The sequence below is a fragment of the Heliangelus exortis genome, chromosome W (assembly GCF_036169615.1).
Source record: "Heliangelus exortis chromosome W, bHelExo1.hap1, whole genome shotgun sequence".
NCBI lineage: Eukaryota > Metazoa > Chordata > Aves > Apodiformes > Trochilidae > Heliangelus > Heliangelus exortis.
In genome coordinates, this window is record NC_092453.1 from 5,465,568 (window position 1) to 5,485,747 (window position 20,180).

At 41.4% G+C, this 20,180-nt stretch overlaps 1 protein-coding gene across 1 annotated transcript in view; it reads left to right on the forward strand.

Moving 5' to 3' along the window:
- Positions 1-7,848: 7,848 nt before the first annotated feature.
- Positions 7,849-20,180, forward strand: part of LOC139789159 (chromodomain-helicase-DNA-binding protein 1-like) — a 102,914-nt gene continuing 90,582 nt past the window's right edge. Inside the window, exon 1 of the mRNA XM_071729682.1 lies at positions 7,849-7,997. Within this exon, the coding sequence (XP_071585783.1) occupies positions 7,849-7,997 (149 nt within the window). The remainder of the gene's footprint in view (positions 7,998-20,180) is intronic.

A 20,180-nucleotide genomic window follows, 5' to 3' on the forward strand; every position in this document is an offset into this window, starting at 1 on the left:
TTGTTAGAAGCTTCTGAGCAAATGCTAGAAGCAGATAAAGCTGCTTAAGGACCATCATTGCAATATGGTTCTCAATATTGATTTATATTGTGGTGCATGGTGCACTGGTGTTTCATACAGAGATAAAAAAAAAACCAAAAAAACAAAAAAAAACCCTTGGTAATTACACTTGAGTTTTGGTTTGGGAGATTGTACCACTTCATTTAACTTTAGGCTAACTTCACCAGATTTAATGAGAATGAGTATGTCTTTTTGGAGGCCGAGAGTTGTTGCAGAATGTGAGAGCTGCTCCTCGTACAGAGAGCACCCCCACTCCTGCCTCTGCAGCCGCTTCTCCCCCCCCCCCTCACAAAAGGGCACAACTCAGATATGGCTGGTGAGCATCGCCAGTGCATCTGTTACAGCTGCAGCTGCTGTCTCTGCCCCCACTGACACTGCTGCTGCTCAAAAAATGAGCCCTGATGCAGACACCACAGCAAAAAAAAAAAAAAAAAAAAAAAAAAAAAGAGGTGGGTGGAAGGAGTGTGCCTTTGCTGTTTAAAGGCTTGGAATTCTGTCTCTAAACAATTTTATTAGGCCTTTTTGAGCCTCAATTTGGCACCCATGGAGGAAACTAGGACTCCACTGTGTCATGACCTGGGAGGAGTCTGGGGACACTTTTGGGGCCCCCCGACCAATTTTTGTCAGATAAGCCTCCTCTACCCTCTTGGTTCTATGCACCAGTGGACACCAGACCTTCCTTATACTAAAAAGGTATTTAAGTCCTTTCACTGCAGTGTGAAATGTGCTTTTCATATTGTATTGATAATAGGCTCTTGTTAATGTTGTAATTCATGTGATCGTTTATATGTTGATTATGGGATCCCTTGTCTATGTGTTGATTGTGCTATTCTGTTGCACTGCTAAGTAGATGAACTGAACTTCTGGTATTTTAACACAGATGCTAAAAGATGCTGATAGTGTCAGACATGCAGTTTTATAATATCGTGCTGCCACTGACTTTTTATTATTAGCTTTTAGGTTATGTTTGTGAAGACTTTGATGGAGTGTATTTGCATGAATTTATCTGATCATTCAGAGTCAATTCACAACCAAAAACAATTGATTAAGATAACATGAAAAATTAACTGTTGCATATACTGGGTTAAATGAATGGTTAAATCACTTAAGGATATGGGGATATCTTAGAGATTTAATTAGACAAGGTTTATCAATTATATTTGTTATTATTGGTTTTGATGCTTTTGTATTATTAGTATGTTGTTTATGGCAATGTATTATTAGCATGTTATCTCACATAATGAAATAAGTCAGGATTGCTCAAAAACAAAAAGAGGGATATGTTGGGAAACTGTCTGGAAGAAAAACAGGCATATGAGTAATCCTGACTGTTTTAGTAAGCTGGAGGCTTTGAGGTCCAGTTGCAAGGTTACTGAAAGATGAGCTATGGGAAAAAGATAAGGGAGCTGGCAGTAGAAAAGAAGAATAACAGGATAATGAGGTAGCCAGCAGAAGTTCTGTGAGAACAGAATTTGTGTCCAAGATATAGCCACCTGCAAGATATCGTTATATAAACAAAGGCTCTATATAAAGCGAGTGTCCACTGTTAATAAACAACTTCACTTTAACCATATTGGTGACTGCGTGTCGTCCTTAAAGCCTCCGTGGATTTTTTTCCTACAGTACTCTGGACAGCACATCCCTGAAGCCATCAAAGTCTGCCTGCCTGAAGTCCAGGGTCAACTCACATGACTAGAGGATTGTGATAGAAGACTATAGGCTGACTTTAGGAGAAGAGGTAGACGTGTTGCACTCTGTATTAAAGAGAACCTTGAATGTATAATTGTGGAAACCCTATTGAATGCCTCTGGGTCAAAAAGCAGAGAAAAGATTTAGAAAAGCAAACTTCAGTTTGCTCAGGGCTCAGCTGGAAAGGATCCTGTGGGAAGCTTTCATGGAGGATAAAGGAGCTAGGGAGTACTCGGAGTTTTTCAAGAACACTTTGCTAGATACACAAAAACAGTTCATCCCCTCTAAAGGCAAGGGAAGCAGGCAGAGCAAGAGACCCCCTTGGCTTAACTGCAAGCTTCTGCTCAGAACCGAAAGGGAAACATACCATAGTTGGAAAAATAGAACATTACCGTTTGAAAATTACAAGGGCATTACCAGGGTATGCAGAGAAGCAGTTAGGAAAGCAAAAGCTCAGCTTGAACTTAAATTGGGCAGAGATGTAAAAAACATCAAGAAAGGGTTCTTCAGATGTGTTAACAACAAGCACAAACAAGAGGAGAATGTTTGCCCACTAAAAAAACCCCAGGACAGATGAACTAGTCACCAACAATGCTGAAAAGGCAGAAGTCCTCAACTCTTTCTTCACCTCTCTTTTTTACCAGCACTGTTGGGTCCCAGGCCATGGGAAAAAAATTCAGGTTGATGCAGACACAGACCCAATGATGTAAACACTTTGAAAATACAAAATATGTCTCTCGAATCAGTATTTTTTCTGCTCTTTTTAAAATATACCAAACATCCTCAATTAACAGATTTTTTTTCCCCAAACTTAACTAGTTTCTGTTTTATATCATGCTTGACAAGCTCCTAAAGATAAGACTGCTTATCCAGTCGCCTCCTGGTACACGGTCCAGACAAAGGTAATAAATTGAGCAGGGTACCAAGGACTGAAAGATAATAATAAATAAAAGAGAAGTTCTTGAGATGGCAAAATCTGTGTTATTTCTAGCAAGTCTGTGTGCCAGTGATTTATGAAAAGACAGAACTCCTTCTGCTGTATAAAACTCCAAGAGAAAAAGGAGAAGCGCGGCTCTTCTCCCCCCCCCTCTCTCGGCACTTCGGCTTCAGCTACGGGACAGAGAAGCGGCAGGAGCGACAGACCCTACGCACCCGACTACAGCCAGAGGACAGGGCCGGCGGACGGTGATAACATCTTGATTACTCTCTCCTTCTTTTCTCTTCTTAACGACTCTTCTCTCCAAAGTAACTAATTGTATAAATCCTAAATAAATCCTTTTAACTTGTTAAAATCATAAAGCCTTGTTATTTTTGTAAATTCACGCAGCATCTATGAGTAGTGGCTGAATTTTCCTTGCAAACAAAATATAAATAATAACTCGGATTTTAACACCCATGTTAGTGAAGGAAGAGTTGGTGTGTCAACTCTTACTCTTACAGGAGCTTGATCCATACAAATCAATGGGCCTGGATGCCATCCACCGGAGGATGTTAAGAGAGATGGTTGATGTCATTGTGAGGCTGTTATGCATAATCTTTGAGCAGTCGTGGAGATCAAGAGATGTCCCTGAAGACTGGAAGAAGTCTAATGTCACCCCCATCTACCAGAAGGGCTCCAAGGAGGACCCAGGTAACTATAGATCCATTAGCCTCACTTCAATCCCTGGAAAAGTTATGGAGCAAATCCTCCTGGGGACCGTCACAAGTCAACTGAAGCATGCGATTGGGAAAAGCCAATATGGATTCTCCAGGGGCAAATCGTGCTTGACAAACCTGATTGCCTTCTACAACAAAGTAACCCACTTGGTTGATGCAGGGCAAGCTGTGGACATTATCTACCTGGACTTCTCCAAGGCTTTTGACATGGTCCCCCACAGCCTCCTCCTAGAGAAACTGACATTTTATAGCCTAGACAAGTGGTCTGTGTGGTGGGTGCGGAACTAGCTGACAGGCCATACCCAGAAGGTGGTAGTAAATAGTTCTTTCTCAAACTGGCAACCACTCACAAGCAGGGTCCTCCAGGGATCCATATTGGGCCCAATGCTGTTTAATATCTTCATGAGTGATCTGGATGTTAGGGATCAAGAGCATCCTGATGAAGTTTGCAGAAGACACCAAAATGAGTGGGGAGTTTGACACTCCAGAAGGGACAGCTACCCTCCAGGAAGACCTGGACAGGCTTGAGGAGTGGGCTAGCAAGAACCTTGTGAAGATCAACTGGGACAAATGTAAGGTCCCGCACCTGAGAAAACACAATCCAGGAGTGCAGCTCAAACTGGGATCCACCTGTCTGGAGAGAAGCCCCATGGAAAGGGACCTGGGGGTCTTGGTGGACAACAAGCTCAACATGAGTGAACTTTGTGCTGCAGTGGCAAAGAAAGCCAACAGGATGCTGGGTTGCATCAACAAAGGCATCATCATCAAAGATAAAGTAGTAATTATCTTACTCTACTCAGAGCTTGTCAGACCACATCTAGATTACTGTGTTCAGTTTTGGTCCCCGCTATACAAAAATGATGTGGACAGGCTAGAAAGGGCCACAAGGATAGTCAGAGGACTGGAAGACCTGCCATATGAAGAAAGGCTGAGAGAAATGGGTTTTTCATACTTGAGAAGAGAAGGCTTAGGGAAGATCTTATTACCATATACCTGTACTTAAAGGGTGGCTACCAAGAAGGTGGAGACTCCCTTTTTACAAGAAGTCACATGGAAAAGACAAGGGGTAATGGGTACAAGTTACTCCTGGGGAGATTCCGATTGGACTACAGAAGAAAATGTTTCATCATGATAAGAGTTAGACATTGGAATATTCTCGCAAGACAAGTGGTGGATTAACTACATTGGACAGTTTTAAGACTGAGCTTGACAGGGTGCTAAGCCATCTCATTTAAACTATATTATTACCTAGAAAGGTTGGACCAGATGGTCCTTAAGGTCCCTTCCAACCTGGCATTCAATGATACTGATTTACATATGTGTAGAGAAGAATAAAAATAAGCTATATCTTGTCTTAGATACTGTTACTGAACCCATACACTTTTTTTTCTGGATAACTGAAGCACTCTAAAAATTCAGAATAAAGCACAGTCTGTCGTGAAGGAGATTTTCAGTATCCAAATCAAAAGAGCAAGAAGTCTTTCTGCTGTTATATCTAGCTTCTTGACTTTTTTACATATAAAAGTCATAGACCTTAAATTATCAGGTTCCTAACACAGACATTGACTAACAATACAATTTTTACTAATTACAGTAACAGCTTTAATTGCTCCTTTACAAGCACAATTATCTATGATCCTAGAAGAGTGGAAAGAGCTAAAAGCATAGACCAAAATAAATAAATTCAACATAAACCAGAAAGCATATATATTCTATTAATATCAGAAAATGTCATTCCTTTTGAGACACATCAAAACTAAAAGGAAACTAAAGATTGGCAAAATCATCTCAGAATGAGGATGTCACAGGCAATTAAGGGAAAAGAGTCTATTTCTCTCATCATCCAATTCCAAAACAGAACTAACAAGAACTCTAAAACTCACTGCATGGCAATATCATCTAATAAAGAAGTTATTTAATAATTCTTTCATAGGCCATTTAAAAGAGATATGCATAGGATTAGTGTGATTTTAAAAAAAACACAAACCAATAAAAAGATTTAATTAAATCAATAAGTATACTTAAGAGGAAAATAGCAATATTTAAAACTATCATCTGACACTTTTTTATACAAAGACAATTTACTGCTTGTAGGATCATGGCTATACATTTCTTTTTTAACCCTGGATGCTGAATTTATTGTTTTTATCTTCACATGTAAATATTTATTGTGATTGAGTAAGCCTTTAGGAATTAATTTTTCCCCTACCCCAGAATATAGCCTGAAGCAGTCTACTGTATAGTTTTTCCTTCATCTTAAAAATATCAAGCATTACTGCCTAAGGAAAACAAAAAATACTTCACTCTCACTTCACACTTTCCCTAGCTAATCACTGAGAAGGTTATATTAACAGGAACACCATATTTATAAAGCAGGCATTTTGGATTTTTAGAGAGAATTAATGCTTCCAGCAAACCAAGAGCAATTTACAGACAGACCAAATAAAACAGCAGTAGAAAGAGTAGTGTGAAGATTTTCTCAGCTGTCTTGATGGTTTTAAATTTGAAGCTTCATTATAACCATGTCAATGTTTTAATTATTTCTTCAGTCTGTTCAGCAGAACCTTCAGCTAATGCACTAATTCATTGTCACTGTTCAGATGTTCCAATCATGTACAGATACTCTGTCCATACAGAGGAAGTGATCTGGAGAAAGAATAGGTTATTGTACTACATATCACACCTGCAACCCTCCTTTAGGGAGGAGCGGACAAGATAAATGACCAAAATTGACCAGAGTATTCCATCCCATACGTGCCATACTTGGTATAAATTTGAAGGATCATAAGGCTCAAACCCCTTCTGCCTTCTTCTTCGGCCTTTCACCTTCGTCTGTTCCTGTTTGCTTCGGCATCCTGGGAGGATTCCGTCCGTTCGTCTGCTTGTGGTCATGATCCGTGCCAGCCTGAATCTGTGTGTTCCTGCCTCCAGCTCCCGACTGCTGCTGACTCCAGAAGTCCAGTCTGGACTTTCCCAGAGCTGGCTGCTCTGTAGTTCCGATTTTAGATAGGAAAACCCTGAAACAAAAAAAACCCACACCGCACTAAAGAGTAACGTGTGGCTTAGGCCAGATTCCCTACCACGCTGCACGGGTCATGGGTGCCCGCGCCTGTGCTGCTGCTGCTGCGGGCGCCTGTTTCCCCCAGCCCCGACAGTATCCAGGCACTGCAAAGGAGGCCGGTTTAGCTTCACCACCCCTTCCAAGCAGCCCTTCCTGCCGCCATGGCCCAGCGGCGCTGTCCCCTCCCGGCTGTTGCTCCTCCTCCCTGCTCTGTCCCAGAGCGCAGGACTGACATCACACCCAGGGTTTCCATCCGATTAAGAGAGGAAGAGGTTGAGCGTAGTGGCTGCGCAATGGCGGGGGTCGGAAGGACTTAAGCGACGGCGGCGGAGCAATACACCATCCACTCCCCAGGCTTTTCCCTGCCCGGTTTGGGGCCCTATTGTTCAAGCCGGTGGGGGCTAGAGGTGATCCTGCAGCGTGGGGCTGTTAATGAGCCGGAGGCCCAGGCTCTGTGGCGACTACAGGAGCAGATTCCAACCCTAGGTTGCTGCACAGATCTCTCCGTGGGGTGAAGCGCCGTCTCGCACTAGGCCAGCCCTAGGGGGCCGGGCGCACACACGCAGACACGCAGGTAGGCAGAGGTCCGCCATAGCCCCTTTCCCTGATACATAGTTGTGTGGTGGCTGTCGCTTTCAAAGATGGATAGGGAAGCGACTGGCATTGAGAAGAAGGGGTTGGATGCCCAGCGCAGAGATGGGGTCCTGGGCCCTCTCGTTTTTTTCCTAAGAGGGAGGGAAGGAACTGTGAGAGCTGAGGCGGGCAGCCGCGATTGAGCCTCTTTCGCTGTGTCCTATGGGGGGAGCCTGTGACGAACTGGCTGGGAGGCAGGAGTGCGGCCTTCGCTCTTTGGCCATGGGGGGGCGCTGGGAGAAGCAAGCACAGAGGACAGTAACCGCTTAGGCAATACTACCAGGGAGCCTTGGCCAGGACCGACGCCTGTACGGGTCGCGCCACTAGCAGAGGGCCGTCTCCAGGGGCGGGAGGTGAACCCGCGGGAGATTGGGAGGCAGCCCTGGCCTGGGGTCTCCCCGGGAGCGCTTTGGTAGCGGTCGGTCACGGGAGGCCGCGAGAGCGTGATGCCGGTGGTTGGGGGGAATCATCGCAGAGCAGGGAGTGGGCGACAAGAAGTGAGTTTCGTGGCCACTAAAGATGTTTCCTGGGGCCTTGGGGAGCACGGGTCCTGGAGGCGGGAAGGTGTTAGCAGACAGCGCGGAGCTTGGCTTTGTCGGGCAGCAGCGGTCGATCCGCTAGGAACCATTAAGCTGCCCGGCTTGCCGCCGCGGGGGCCCCTGGTCTTTTCTATCAAGGCTCTATCCTATCACTTTTATTCCGTCATCGCCTTTGTTTGCCGGTTTGAGAGGCCCTGGCGTCTTAGATAAATGCCTGAGCGCAGGGCTTTTTCCATCCCGGAACGAGGCGGCTCCCGCCTCCATCATGAGCTGTCGGGCGGTATTAGAGGAGTGCACCTCGAGGCGGGCAACCTGCAGGCGATCCCAAATCGCTATTACACTACTGAATCTGATTATCAGTGAGTTTATATTTGCATTACATTTAAAGTGAACCTAAACTTTTTCTAGGAGCATCTGACGCGGCAGAGATCCGATTGAAGACGTTCATTTATATGAAATAACTATCACTCCATCTGTGGGATCCGGTTAGCTTGATGTAGTTGAGCTTTTTTTTTTTTTTTTTTTTTTTATGGGACATTCTCTGTTTTTCTCTCTGTATCCCCACTGGATGTAAACATTTTTTCTGTGTCTGGAAATAATTCTGATATGTTTGGTTTGTGCATTAATAATTTTGCTATTCAGATCTTGGAGCATTAATAACCATAATTTATGTGTTTGGGGAGGCTGTTTTCCTTTAGAAGTTAGATCTGATTATTCTTAAGACAGTACTATGGCATACCAAAAGCTATTTTTCAGTTTAAAAAAGTTGTCAAATGTGATAGATATGCCCTTTCAGTTTTGTTGTGGCGGGACAGGTAATTTTCAATATCTTTCAGTTGCAACCATCAAATATTTCAAACCATGTAAACATTTTCTTTTACTATTTTAGGTAGTTTGTGAAAAATCTTCAATACTTGCAGAGAACAGCTGAGTAAACAAGTCACCTGGAAAACAGAGTGCCAGGAAGTAGATTGCCCTCTAACCTGAGTGGACTTCTATTTCTCTTTTAAGCTTCTTTAGTATTTACAATGAATGGACACAGTGACGAAGACATTATAAGAAATAGTAGTGGAGAGTCAAGGTAAGCACTTTTTGTCCTTGGCTACATATTCTCCTGTATCTTGTTTATTAGAACTGGTTTACATTTTAGCTTTGTGCCAAAGCTTCCTGGTAAGCAAGTAGACCGTTATTTGGGAGGACGGGCCATGCTTTTTTACAGATGCTTAATCTGCTTTTTAGAATTAGTTAGCTTCATTTAATAACTATAACAAACATGTATAAATATCTTACATAATACAGTTTTAATACTATTTAAGCTCTATCAGCATTCATTATTCTTTTCCCTCAAAACTTGTCTGAAGTGTCAAAAGCTGAAAGATTAGATTGAAATGTTTAAGTAAAACTCATGTCTGTGAAGTGCAGGGCATGCATGCATAATATGTGCTGTATAAACCCCAAACTAGGCTATCTCTAAAGTTGGAACAGTAGAGTTCTAGTGAGGCTTCCTTTTTTTTTTTGAGTTGTTAAAGCAGTATAACTGAAAGCCTTAACTTTATGTTTGTTTTCTAAAGTGAAAGTACAGTTTTCCCAGCTGTTTTATTAATTAAAACAAACAAAAAAAAATCCACCCCTCTAATGTCAATAACTGGTGTTCTAGGATGTCTAGAGGGTTCACTTAGTTTGACAAGCCTGGTTAGAACCACCCTGCTGTAAGATGAGGAGAACAGTAAACTTGTAGGGGTGAAATTAATTTTTTATTCTAGAACACTGCTAAATTCTACAAGTATCTACTGTGCTGGTAAGTTAATATTTCTAAAACTGGGAATATGATGAGTGCTGCAGATTTATTCTTAAAGGCAGACTAACAAATAGAAGTGGTTGTGATCATTTTGTCAGTCTACCCATCTTTCTCCTCTTTCTGATCATAGCCTGTTGAACCTGTTAGTTGATTCCATCTGTCAGAGGTCATAAAGAAAACTGAATTCTGTGGACTGTGAAAACAGGCAGTTGGATAGAGGGGATAGATCTAAATTATTGGTATAAGTGAAGAAATCCAAGAACAACATAATGGACAGCTGATCAGCTGATCATTCAGCATGTGGTGACCATTAAGCTTGCATGTAGCATAGTGAATAATAAGGTGGGAAGAAGGGGAAAGAGAGTTTAGGTGAAATGTTAGTCAGAAGTGTTCAGGTGATAGTAGGTGCAAATCTTTAGGAAACCTATGATCAGTAAACCTAACAAAGCTTTTTTAAGCTTTTTTTTTTTTTTTTTTTTTTTACTGAAAGCTTCTGTATTATACCTAGAAATATCCCAGAAAGTCGGTGAATTTTGAATCTTGCGAATAATTTGTAAGTTTTTTTTTTTGGTTTTTTTCATTCTTGTTAGATTTCTCCTTCCAGTAAAGATGGTACTTGTCTAGTTAGCATACAAATATTTGGTTTCTTCTAGGAAGTGGCAAAATATTCCTGATTACTTTTTTAAAAAAGAAAAAAAAAAAGAACCAACAACCCCCCCCCAAAAAAAAAAACCCAAACAAAACAAAGCAAAACAAAAACCCCAACAAAAAACCCAAAACAAACCAAACAAAAAAAATTAAACAACCAAACACAAAACAAGCCTTGTCAGTTCAGTAGAGGAATATGAACAAAATAAAACAGTGTGAACAAAGCTAGTCATCTGAACTTTTAGAGTTATAACTAAGACCTCCAATAAATATTAACTTATGGGGGATAACTCTGATGACTTTGTATTTATGAAGTTGTTTAGCAGTTGAAATGAGCCACCTAGGTAAAGATAATGTAGGAATAATACTGCATATCAAGCTATGACCACTTGTAAATTCCAGTATATCAGTTATTCAAAAGTTGAAGCAATTCTCATAAGACTAAAGTAACTAAATATCAGAAACGCTTCCAGGCACCTTTATTCTAAGTAAATATAAGGAAGAAACAAATTATTTAAAACATGATAGTTGCCCATGAAAGCGAGACTTTTTGTTCTGTCTTGAATATGCTGCTGAACACATTTTAAAGCATTAAAAATGCTTAAAAGTGTTAAATTCCCCCCCCAGGCTTATATCAGTCACTAACCCTGTAGTGTAATTCACAGGCAGATCTCAGAAAACCTATTTGTATGCTTGCCATTTACTATCAGAAAACTTTAGGTGAAGGCTTCCAATATTAAAGAATTGAGCCATTTTTCTGTCCAGCCTATTTTCATTATTGTTGGTGTCATGTCTGTTGTTGTCACTGCCCTCCCCCCACTTCTTCAAGTTTTCCAGAACTCTAAATGATTTCTACTAGGAGGAAAATTCCTTAAGGTAGCTGTAACTGTGGACTAACTGTAACCAGGGAAGTTAAGCTGCATTTAGTCTTCAAATGGTCTGAAAATATTAATTCTACAGAATGAAAATCGGTAACAAAATAGCTACTACTGATAGCAAATTATCATTATTAGGCTTTTAGTGTTCCTGTTCAATTCAGAATGCTAGGAAGAGAAGCAAAACAAGTTGAGAAACTAATTGAGAATTGCTGCTGGAAAGAAACTGCAGAACAAGTCAGGCTTTGAAAAGTATGTAGAAAAGGAGAGATGAAGGCAGATACAGCGACAAATTTAGACTAGATATTAGGAAGAATTTCTTTACTGAAAGAGTAGTCAGGCACTGAAATGGGATGCCCAGGGAGGTGGTGAAATCACTGTGCCTGGAGGTATTTAAAAACCATGTAGACGAGGCACTTCAGGACATGCTCTACTGGGATGGGATGATTTTTTGGGGGGTTGACGGATGTGGTGATCTTAGAGTTTTTTTCCAATCTTTATAATTCTATGATTCTGTGAAACTAGACAGCAGCATTGGTGATAATGACAATGAATCTTTGAAAAGTATGTGACACAAAAAATATGACACTTTACAAATGCAGAAAGGCCATTTTTCTCTCTTTGATGTCTGCATGTTGTTCTGGGGTGACAGTCCTGATCACAATTAAATATAGGCAGATCTGGGGGAACCACCATCACTACTTTGGAAAGTCAAGAGAAGCAGTGGATCCAGACTGGCTTTAAAGAAATACACAGAATGATGTATACTGCTTTATATTGTTTCAAAGAAACTCTTACCATGAATTGCAGAAGTTGTGGAAAGCCTCTAGTATTCTCAGCAATAGGAGGGATGGAGAAAGGGCTAACTAGAAATCTTAGATTGTGTATACTGCCTAGCACTGTGGTAAGGAATTGTAGCTGTCTTCTGTTCCCTGTGACTGACTGTGAAGAAGCATTTCTGAAGCATATGGGAAAGAAATTACCAATTTGCCATGCCCCTGTGTTCCTTTTCACTGTTGAGCCTCTTGATCTGGCTGGTAGATGACCATAAATCTTTCTATTGCTGCCAGTGCTGAGCCTGAAGTTCTGTTGTAGAAGTTGAATCCTTTTTATTTATTAAAAACTTGTTGCACTTTTTGGACTTCCCTTGGCCATGTTAGGAACTGCTGAAGTTATAAATCTGTGCTAGTACCAAGCATAGTGAAGGTTATACACTGACATAAACACTATAATCTAATCTTGCTGCTTGATGGTAGAATTTTTGTGTAATAATTACAGTGGAGTCTACTCTCCAGTTTTTTATGTACTTGAAATCATTGCTTTGTAATGTTTTCAATAGATCTAGGTGAAAAATCACAGATAAACATTATATGGATAGCAAGTAAATATAAGCACGAACTTTATAGCAGTTCTCTGAGAAACTGACTCAAATTTAAGAAAAATATTTTTGTTTAGTGTTGCAAGACAAACCTCTCTTAGAGCAGGACGCTCTGAAGTCCAGCAGGTGTTCCAGCAGAAGTGCACAAATAGTGCTCCAACTCTATTGCCCTCAGGACTGGTTAGCCTGGCTCAGTGCTACTGCTCCAGATTCAACTGACCTCTGCTGACTTGCTCGGGAATGAGCTGAGCCTGTGCTTCAGGCCTCACCTTTTATTGGCCCCCTACTCCTGTGCAGTTGGGGCCTGACCTAATCAGGCACAGGTGGGCTTAAAACAAGCTCATGCTCACTACCTGGTAATTAGTGGCACCTGGTTGCCTCATTTCACTACAGTTTAGTGTTCTTGAAAGCATTCTATTGCAAACTTGAATAGGAGTAAGTACTTGTTAGTTAGCTAGCATTAAGGAAGCTTAATGAGCAAAGAATAGTAGTTATAGCTGAACTGCATGCAACACAAGCTCCAGGTAGAACTGGGAATGTAGAAGTGAAACATTGATGCCAGCTGAAAAGCAATCTGGTTTCCCATCTCTTTCTTCCTGTGTTTCCTGTAGAACAAGACATGGAGCGCTTGAGCAGACCTTACTTCTCTTTAGGTAAAAAAGACTGTGCTTAGTAAAGCTTATCTAGAAAGTAGCTGGCAGGAGTTAATTGCATTTCCTTTTTCCAGTAAGCAGAAAGTGGCTTCTTGCACCAAGGTACCATTGTTTCTGTTCTCACAAGCTGATGTTAATACAAGATTGTAATTTCTGTCTATTTAACTTGCTTTCTTGATTTAATAGTCTGTGGACCACAAAAGATAGTTAAGTAAAGCCAGCTTTTTGTCAACAGGCTTGAATTTGCTGTATAAATGCATACAGAAGATTAAAAAGGTAAATTGAAAGCCACTATTCTAAGTTCCTGCTTTCAGGAAATATAAGTGGGAGTTAACACAGATTCCCCAAGCATAATTACTGAAGTATTCCCATCTATTGGTTTCTTTTTAGTAGGAGGTATAAGAAAAAAAAAAAGGAAAAAATGTGTATGTATAGTGAGAGTTGTATTTGGTTTATGTGGCAAGGTTTTGGTAGTGAAGAGATGTGGAGGTGGGCTTGCAGAGCAAAGAGACGACTCAATATGAGTTAGCAACTAAGCTCGATTTTATTAAGCAAAGTGTTACATTTATATGGTCTTGGCGCCTTCGCGGCTCATGTTTATTGGCTGCGTGTTGCTGTTCACACACCTATTGTCGTGTTGCGATAGGGTACTGCTTATCATCCTTGTCCTGCTTTGTTGATCGCAGGCATCCTGTTTGCAACTTTTTATCTGCCGTAACTTTCTTCTTCTCAGGGGCTCAGAACTGGTTAAATACAACTGTTTATGTGCTGTCTATGCAATGCTTTCCCATCCTGTTATTCTTCTTTTCTGCTGCCAACTCCCTTATCTTTTGCACATAGCTGATCTTTTAATAACCTTGCAGCTGGGCCTCAAGGCCCTTAGCTCACTCTGGCTAAAGCTAATTAGTCAGGATTGCTCACATGTCCGTTTTCTTCCAAAAAACTCCCAACAATTCCACCTTTTTTGTTTTTTGAGCAATCCAGACTTGCTTCATCACGTGAGATAACATGCTAATGATACATTGCCATAAACAACATACTAATAATACAAAAGCAATAATAACATACTAATAATCAAAACCAATAATAACAAATATAATTGATAAACCTTGTCTAATTAAATCTCTAAGCTATCCCCATATCCTTAAGCGGTTTAACCATTCATTTAACCCAGTATATGCAATAGTTAATAAAAAGTCAGTGGCAGCACGATATTGTAAAACTGCATGTCTGACACTATCAACATCTTTAAGCATCTGTGTTAAAATACCAGAAGTTAAGTTCATCTGCTTAGCAATGCAACAGAATAGCACAATCAACAATCAACATATAGACGAGGGATCCCATAATCAACATATAAATGATCACATGAATTGCAACATTAACAAAAGCCTATTATCGATACAATACTATACGAAAATCAGATTTCACACTGCAGTGGAAGGACTTAAATACCTTTTTAGTATGAGGAAGGTCTGGTGTCCACTGGCACGTAGAGCCAAGGGGGTAGGGGAGGCTTATCCGACAAAAATTGGTCGGGGGGCCCCAAAAGCGTCCCCAGACCCCTCCCGGGTCACGGCACGGTGGAGTCCTGGTTTCCTCCATTGTCGCCAAATTGAGGCCCAAAAAGGCCTAATAAAATTGTTTAGAGACAGAATTCCAAGCCTTTAAACAGCAAAGGCACACCTCCCCCCCCCCCCCTTTTTTTTTTTTTTTTTTTTTTTTTGAGATATTTGTATTTATTTTTTACCTGCAGAGTAGGGTGTTGGAGATTTAACACCAGTCAGCACACCTTTCAGGATGCATATGTCTAAAGTACAAAATAGAAACAAAGGAAAACCTACAACAAACACATGATCTGTCGTGAATGATTCATTTACCACTCCTAACTATACATATGCATCTAAGCTCATGTTTATAATATTTAGGGAGGTGACTTGATCAACATGCTCATTATTCACAAAGGGGTGTGGGTTTTAGCATTAAAATTAGCTAAGGCCATACCTTCATCCTATCTGCCAGGACTAAGTTCTTACCAAATCTTGGTCAAGTTTTCATCCTGTTATGGATCCTGGTTCTAAAAAATAGCTAACTGTGAAATATGTCTTTGGCATCCAACCACAGGGACTCATTTTTCTGAGTTTCAAAACAAAAATCACTATGGTCACTCAGATTGCAAATATTTAGCTCTACCTGCTGACATCAAAAGAGACGCTGGTTTTTCTATGGAGATGTTGATGAAAAAATTAAAAATGCAATACTGGATATTATCTGCCAGGGTACTTTTTAGAAAACTCAAAATTACTGCTGTCTAATGACATATTGAGAGTTCTCTTTTAGGTGACTGTTTAAGCTGAAATAATCTGCCAAAGAAGCAATTTTAAGAAAAATAGAAAATATTACACAGCATTTGTTTTCTGATAATATCCAGTGCATTTCATAATGGACCCTACCGATACATGTGTAATATTATTTTCAGCACAGCACAGTAATCTTTTTACAAAATATTTGGACAGAATAACTAGAGTGATTGAAAAACCTTTGTCCTGAAGATCACCCCTATGAAATACAAAGGTAGAGGTGAACAAAAGCATTTATCCTGAAAACCTGACAAAGTCTACATTTTGATATACAGACCAAATTTTCCTTAAATATTTATTTATAAATTGGAAGTTGGTAGCTGTGGTGTTTGCAGCAGGGCTCACTTTCTGAGCAGCAGCAGTGTCTGTGGGGGCAGAGACAGCAGCTGCAGCTGTGGCAGATACACTGGCAATGCTCACCGGCGGTATCTGAGCTGTGCCCTTGTGTGAGGGGAGGCGAGAAGCGGCTGCGGAGGCAGGAGTGGGGGTGCTCTCTGTACCAGGGGCAGCTCTCACTCTCCGCAGCAACTCTCGGCCTCCGAAAAGGCATACTTATTCTCATGACTGTGGTTTTTGTCTTACTCCTCACCAATATATGAGAAAAATTAACAACACCCACCAGAAGATTCAAAAATGAAATGCCACTGCCACCAAAATCTGGTGGAGTCAGCCTGAAATAAGATGGAGTGGTACAATCTCCCAAACGAAAACTGCAAGTGTAATTACCAACTGATGTAAACACTTTAAAAATACAAAAATTTGTCTCTTGAATCGTGACACCAACCAAGTTTTTTATCTCTGTATGAAACACCAGTGCACCATGCACCACAATATACATCAATATTGAGGACCATATTGCAATGATGGTCCTTAAGCAGCTTTATCTGCTTCTAGCATTCGCTCAGAAGCTTCTAACAATTGGGCTGCTGTAGCACCTTTTGGGAGTAGTCCTAATGCACATTTAGTTTTTTCATTAGCATTGTCATATGCTGACATATAAAAAAATTTTGTTTTCATCTCTTCTGACAAATCCAGATGTGATGTTATCACTGAATATAAGCGATCCACAAATTTTGAATATGTCTCTGCTCCCCCCTGTTTAATATTTGTAAAAGAGGGGGTTGCTTGTGTAGGATCATGCACAGTTTGCAAAGCTTTATACGCCAATTCTTGTGAAAGTTCTAACACCTCAGTTTGAAACCGTGCCTGCAAATCTGCACGTACAAAAGGACCAGCACCAAGTAACATTGGTGCTTGCACTCTGTATAATGCATCGGTGTTCTGTCTAGGAATCACAGCTTCATTTTCACACAGCGTTTACCATTTATGATGAAACTGCAATTGTTGAGAAGGAGTTAACAGAAGTATCAATGAGCATTTTTGTGTCATATGGCGTCAACAATTGAGCAGTAAAAAGATGTTGCAAAATAGATTGAGTAAATGACGATTTGAAACCATACTGCGTAATGGCAGCTTTGGCTTCTTTTATCATTTTCCAATCTAATGCGACCCATTGACCTCCTCCTGCTGGTCCCACAATCACCGGAAAAGCCATCGGACCCATATTGGGAACCATTTCTCCTTCAACTATAGCATTTTGAATAATTCCCTTCCATCTAGTTACCGGATCCATACTCCCACCCCCCCCACTATCCCCCCCACCACCCTCCCCTCCCCATGTTGCATCTGGAAGAGGTGGAGCAGTGAGTGTTAAAGGATTAAGGGAGGTAAGAGCAGGAATAGGGAACGGATCAGGGGGTAAAAATGGATTAGTGCCCCTGGGTTGTTCGCAATGTTCCTGGAGCAAAAAATAGGGTTTTTTTCAGAGGTATACTCATCCTTGGTCTCCAGTTCTTTCAGTTTTTTCACCAGTTCCCTTAGTTGCTTGTCTCCGAGTCCCAGTTTTTTCCTTGGTTGTTGCTCTATAGCAGGCACTGATGGGGTTGACAGGTGAAGCAGAGGATTAATTGATGGCAACTGTGGTCAAGAAGATAAATCAGGCGGCGGAGGTGGAGAGGAAGGCAGCGGTGGCAGAGTGCCCGGGAGCCGTGGCAGGCAGGCAGGTGGGAGGGGGTCTGCATTCCAAGATTCCTCGCCTGTGTTCTCCGGCTTCTCTCCCTCTGGGTCCTCCGACGATTCTGGTGGTGTTTTCGGTCACTTTTCGTTTTGCTTCTCGGTCCCATTTTTACTTTTCATCCAAACCCCAGGGTTAAATGGCACAGTTGGCTGAGCTTGAATCAGTATAGTCCCCGCGGGTGCTGGTGGGGGTATTTTAGGTGTCTCAAATAACTGTTTAGAGGTCAAGTCCATATTTTGAGCATTCATCGGTACTGGTAGATCAGGCGTTAAGGCAGCAAACGCTGACGCCACTGCTGCCCTCTCACTTTTCATTTCTTTTAATGTGTCTCGAATCAGCCTCCACAACTTTGCTAATTTTCCAGCCTCCTTAGATCCTTTGCTAATTTCATCCCATAGGGACTTCCCAATTTTTTTCCACATTTCCAGCTCGACAGCTATACCAACAGTAGGGATCAGGGCTCTCTCTTTAGCCCCCTTGATCATTTCATGGAGCTGTTTCGAAGTACTAGGAATCCCTCTCATAGAGAGTATAGTGAGATCGTCGCTTCCTTTTCCATATCTCAATCGGGAAGTTGAACTCACCGGCACTCAGAGGGCAGCTGCTCCCTTTTCTTTATCAATCCTCTTTAGTGCCACCGGCCTTTCCTCCAATCACCGCTCTCACGGAGAGTCAAAACCACGTCGGAGTCACTCTTGTGGAGAGCCAAATAGCCGACCACCTCGGAGTCACTCTTGTAGCCGTATCATGTTGGAGTCACCACTTGTGGAGGCGGGCTTGCGGAGCAAAGAGACGACTCAATATGAGTTAGCAACAAAGCTCAATTTTATTAAGCAAAGTGTTACATTTATATGGTCTTGGCACCTTGGTGGCTTATGTTGATTGGTTGCGTTTTGCTGTTCACACACCTATTGTCGCGTTGCGATAGGGTACTGCTTATCATCCTTGTCCTGCTTTGTTGATCGCAGGCATCCTGTTTGCAACTTTTTATCTGCCGTAACTTTCTTCTTCTCAGGGGCTCAGAACTGGTTAAATACAACTGTTTATGTGCTGTCTATGCAATGCTTTCCCATCCTGTTATTCTTCTTTTCTGCTGCCAACTCCCTTATCTTTTGCACATAGCTGATCTTTTAATAACCTTGCAGCTGGGCCTCAAGGCCCTTAGCTCACTCTGGCTAAAGCTAATTAGTCAGGATTGCTCACATGTCCATTTTCTTCCAAAAAACTCCCAACAAAGAGACATGGGGTTAGCCCTGTGCTGGGCAAAGCCAGTTCCAGCTGGCTCCAAAATGTACCTGTCACTGGCCAAACGTGTCAATTGGTGAAGGTGGCAACACCTCTGTGATAACATTTAAAATAGGGTAAAATGCTGTGCAGCAGAGTGTGAGAGAGAGGGAGGAATGAAAGGCAAAAATGTGAGAAACAGCTCTGCAGACATGAAGGAGAGGGAGGTGGTGCTTTAGGCATTGGAGCAGCGATTCCCCTACAGCCTGTGAAGACCACTCTAGAGCAGATATCCACCCTGCAGCCCTAATGCCAGAGCAGGTGGATGTGCCCTGAAGGAAGCTGCATCCTGTAGAGAACGCATGCTGGAGCAGACTCCTGGCAGGAGCTGCACCCTCTAGAGGGGAGCCCATGCAGGAAACGTTTTTGTCAGGAACTGCAGCTCCTGTGAGACGTATGCTGGAGAAGTCCATTCCTGAAGAACTGTACCCTGTGATGAGGACCCATGCTAGAACAATTCTTGAATGACTGTCCTGTGGGAGCGATCCCATGTTGGAGTAGAAGAAAAGTGGGTGGGAAGAGGTAGAAAGTTAGGAATGAAGGAGTGAAAGTGAGCCTGGAAAGAAAGGGGTTGGGGGGAGGAAGGTGTTTTATTTTTGTCTTTGTTTCTCACCATCCTATTTTTATTTTTAATTGGCAAGAAATTAATTTGAGTTGTCAGCCTAAGTCAGGAAAAGGGAATTCAGTTCATGCTTCAGAATAGAGTGGGAAATAACATTTCTTGATAGCCTGAACTTAATACTCTTTGTTCCCTTTGCTTTATATTAGTGGTGATGAGCAAGATGAATCTCTTTTGCATATCTAAATCAGATTGAGTGGTTCATTTTTTTTAAGAAAAGGAAAAAAGCCCACTTGCATTGTATTAATCTAAACTTACCTATGAATTTTCAGTTTTAAGAGCTTGGCATTTGGTGTCTGTTACTTTTATTCATTCTGAAAGGGGGTCTTCATATTCAAATGCATGACCTTTGTTTGCAGTTCTGGCTTTTTAAAATAATGGCAAACTGTCATCTTATGCTTTTCAAAGACCTTGCAGAAATTAATATTTTCTGGTTTTAATGGGTTAAACTTAAGTTGCTCAAATTGATATTCTGATTCATGTTGGTTTTAAATTGAAGGATTAGAGATGTAATGAATGCCATCTAAATCAGCAGTGGTAAATTGTCCTCTTTTGGGTCCTTTATGAACCTAGACCTTATACAGGAGTATAAATGCTCCAACGGTACTTTTGCAGCAAGGCTTATGTAGCTTTCTGTCTTGAAATTTCTCTTCCTAGTGCCTTGTATAAATTAGCTGTTCCTAGTTGTGTGTTCTAGTCAGGGTGACCTTGTTTTAAGAGGCTAGTGAAACTAAACCTGAGACTACTGGAAAAAAACCCTAGTGACTCTGTAACAGAATGCTTGTTTTTAATGTCTGTCAGTGATGTATTTCTTTATGTTTGTCTTCTGTCATCTTTCCAAAGCATACTC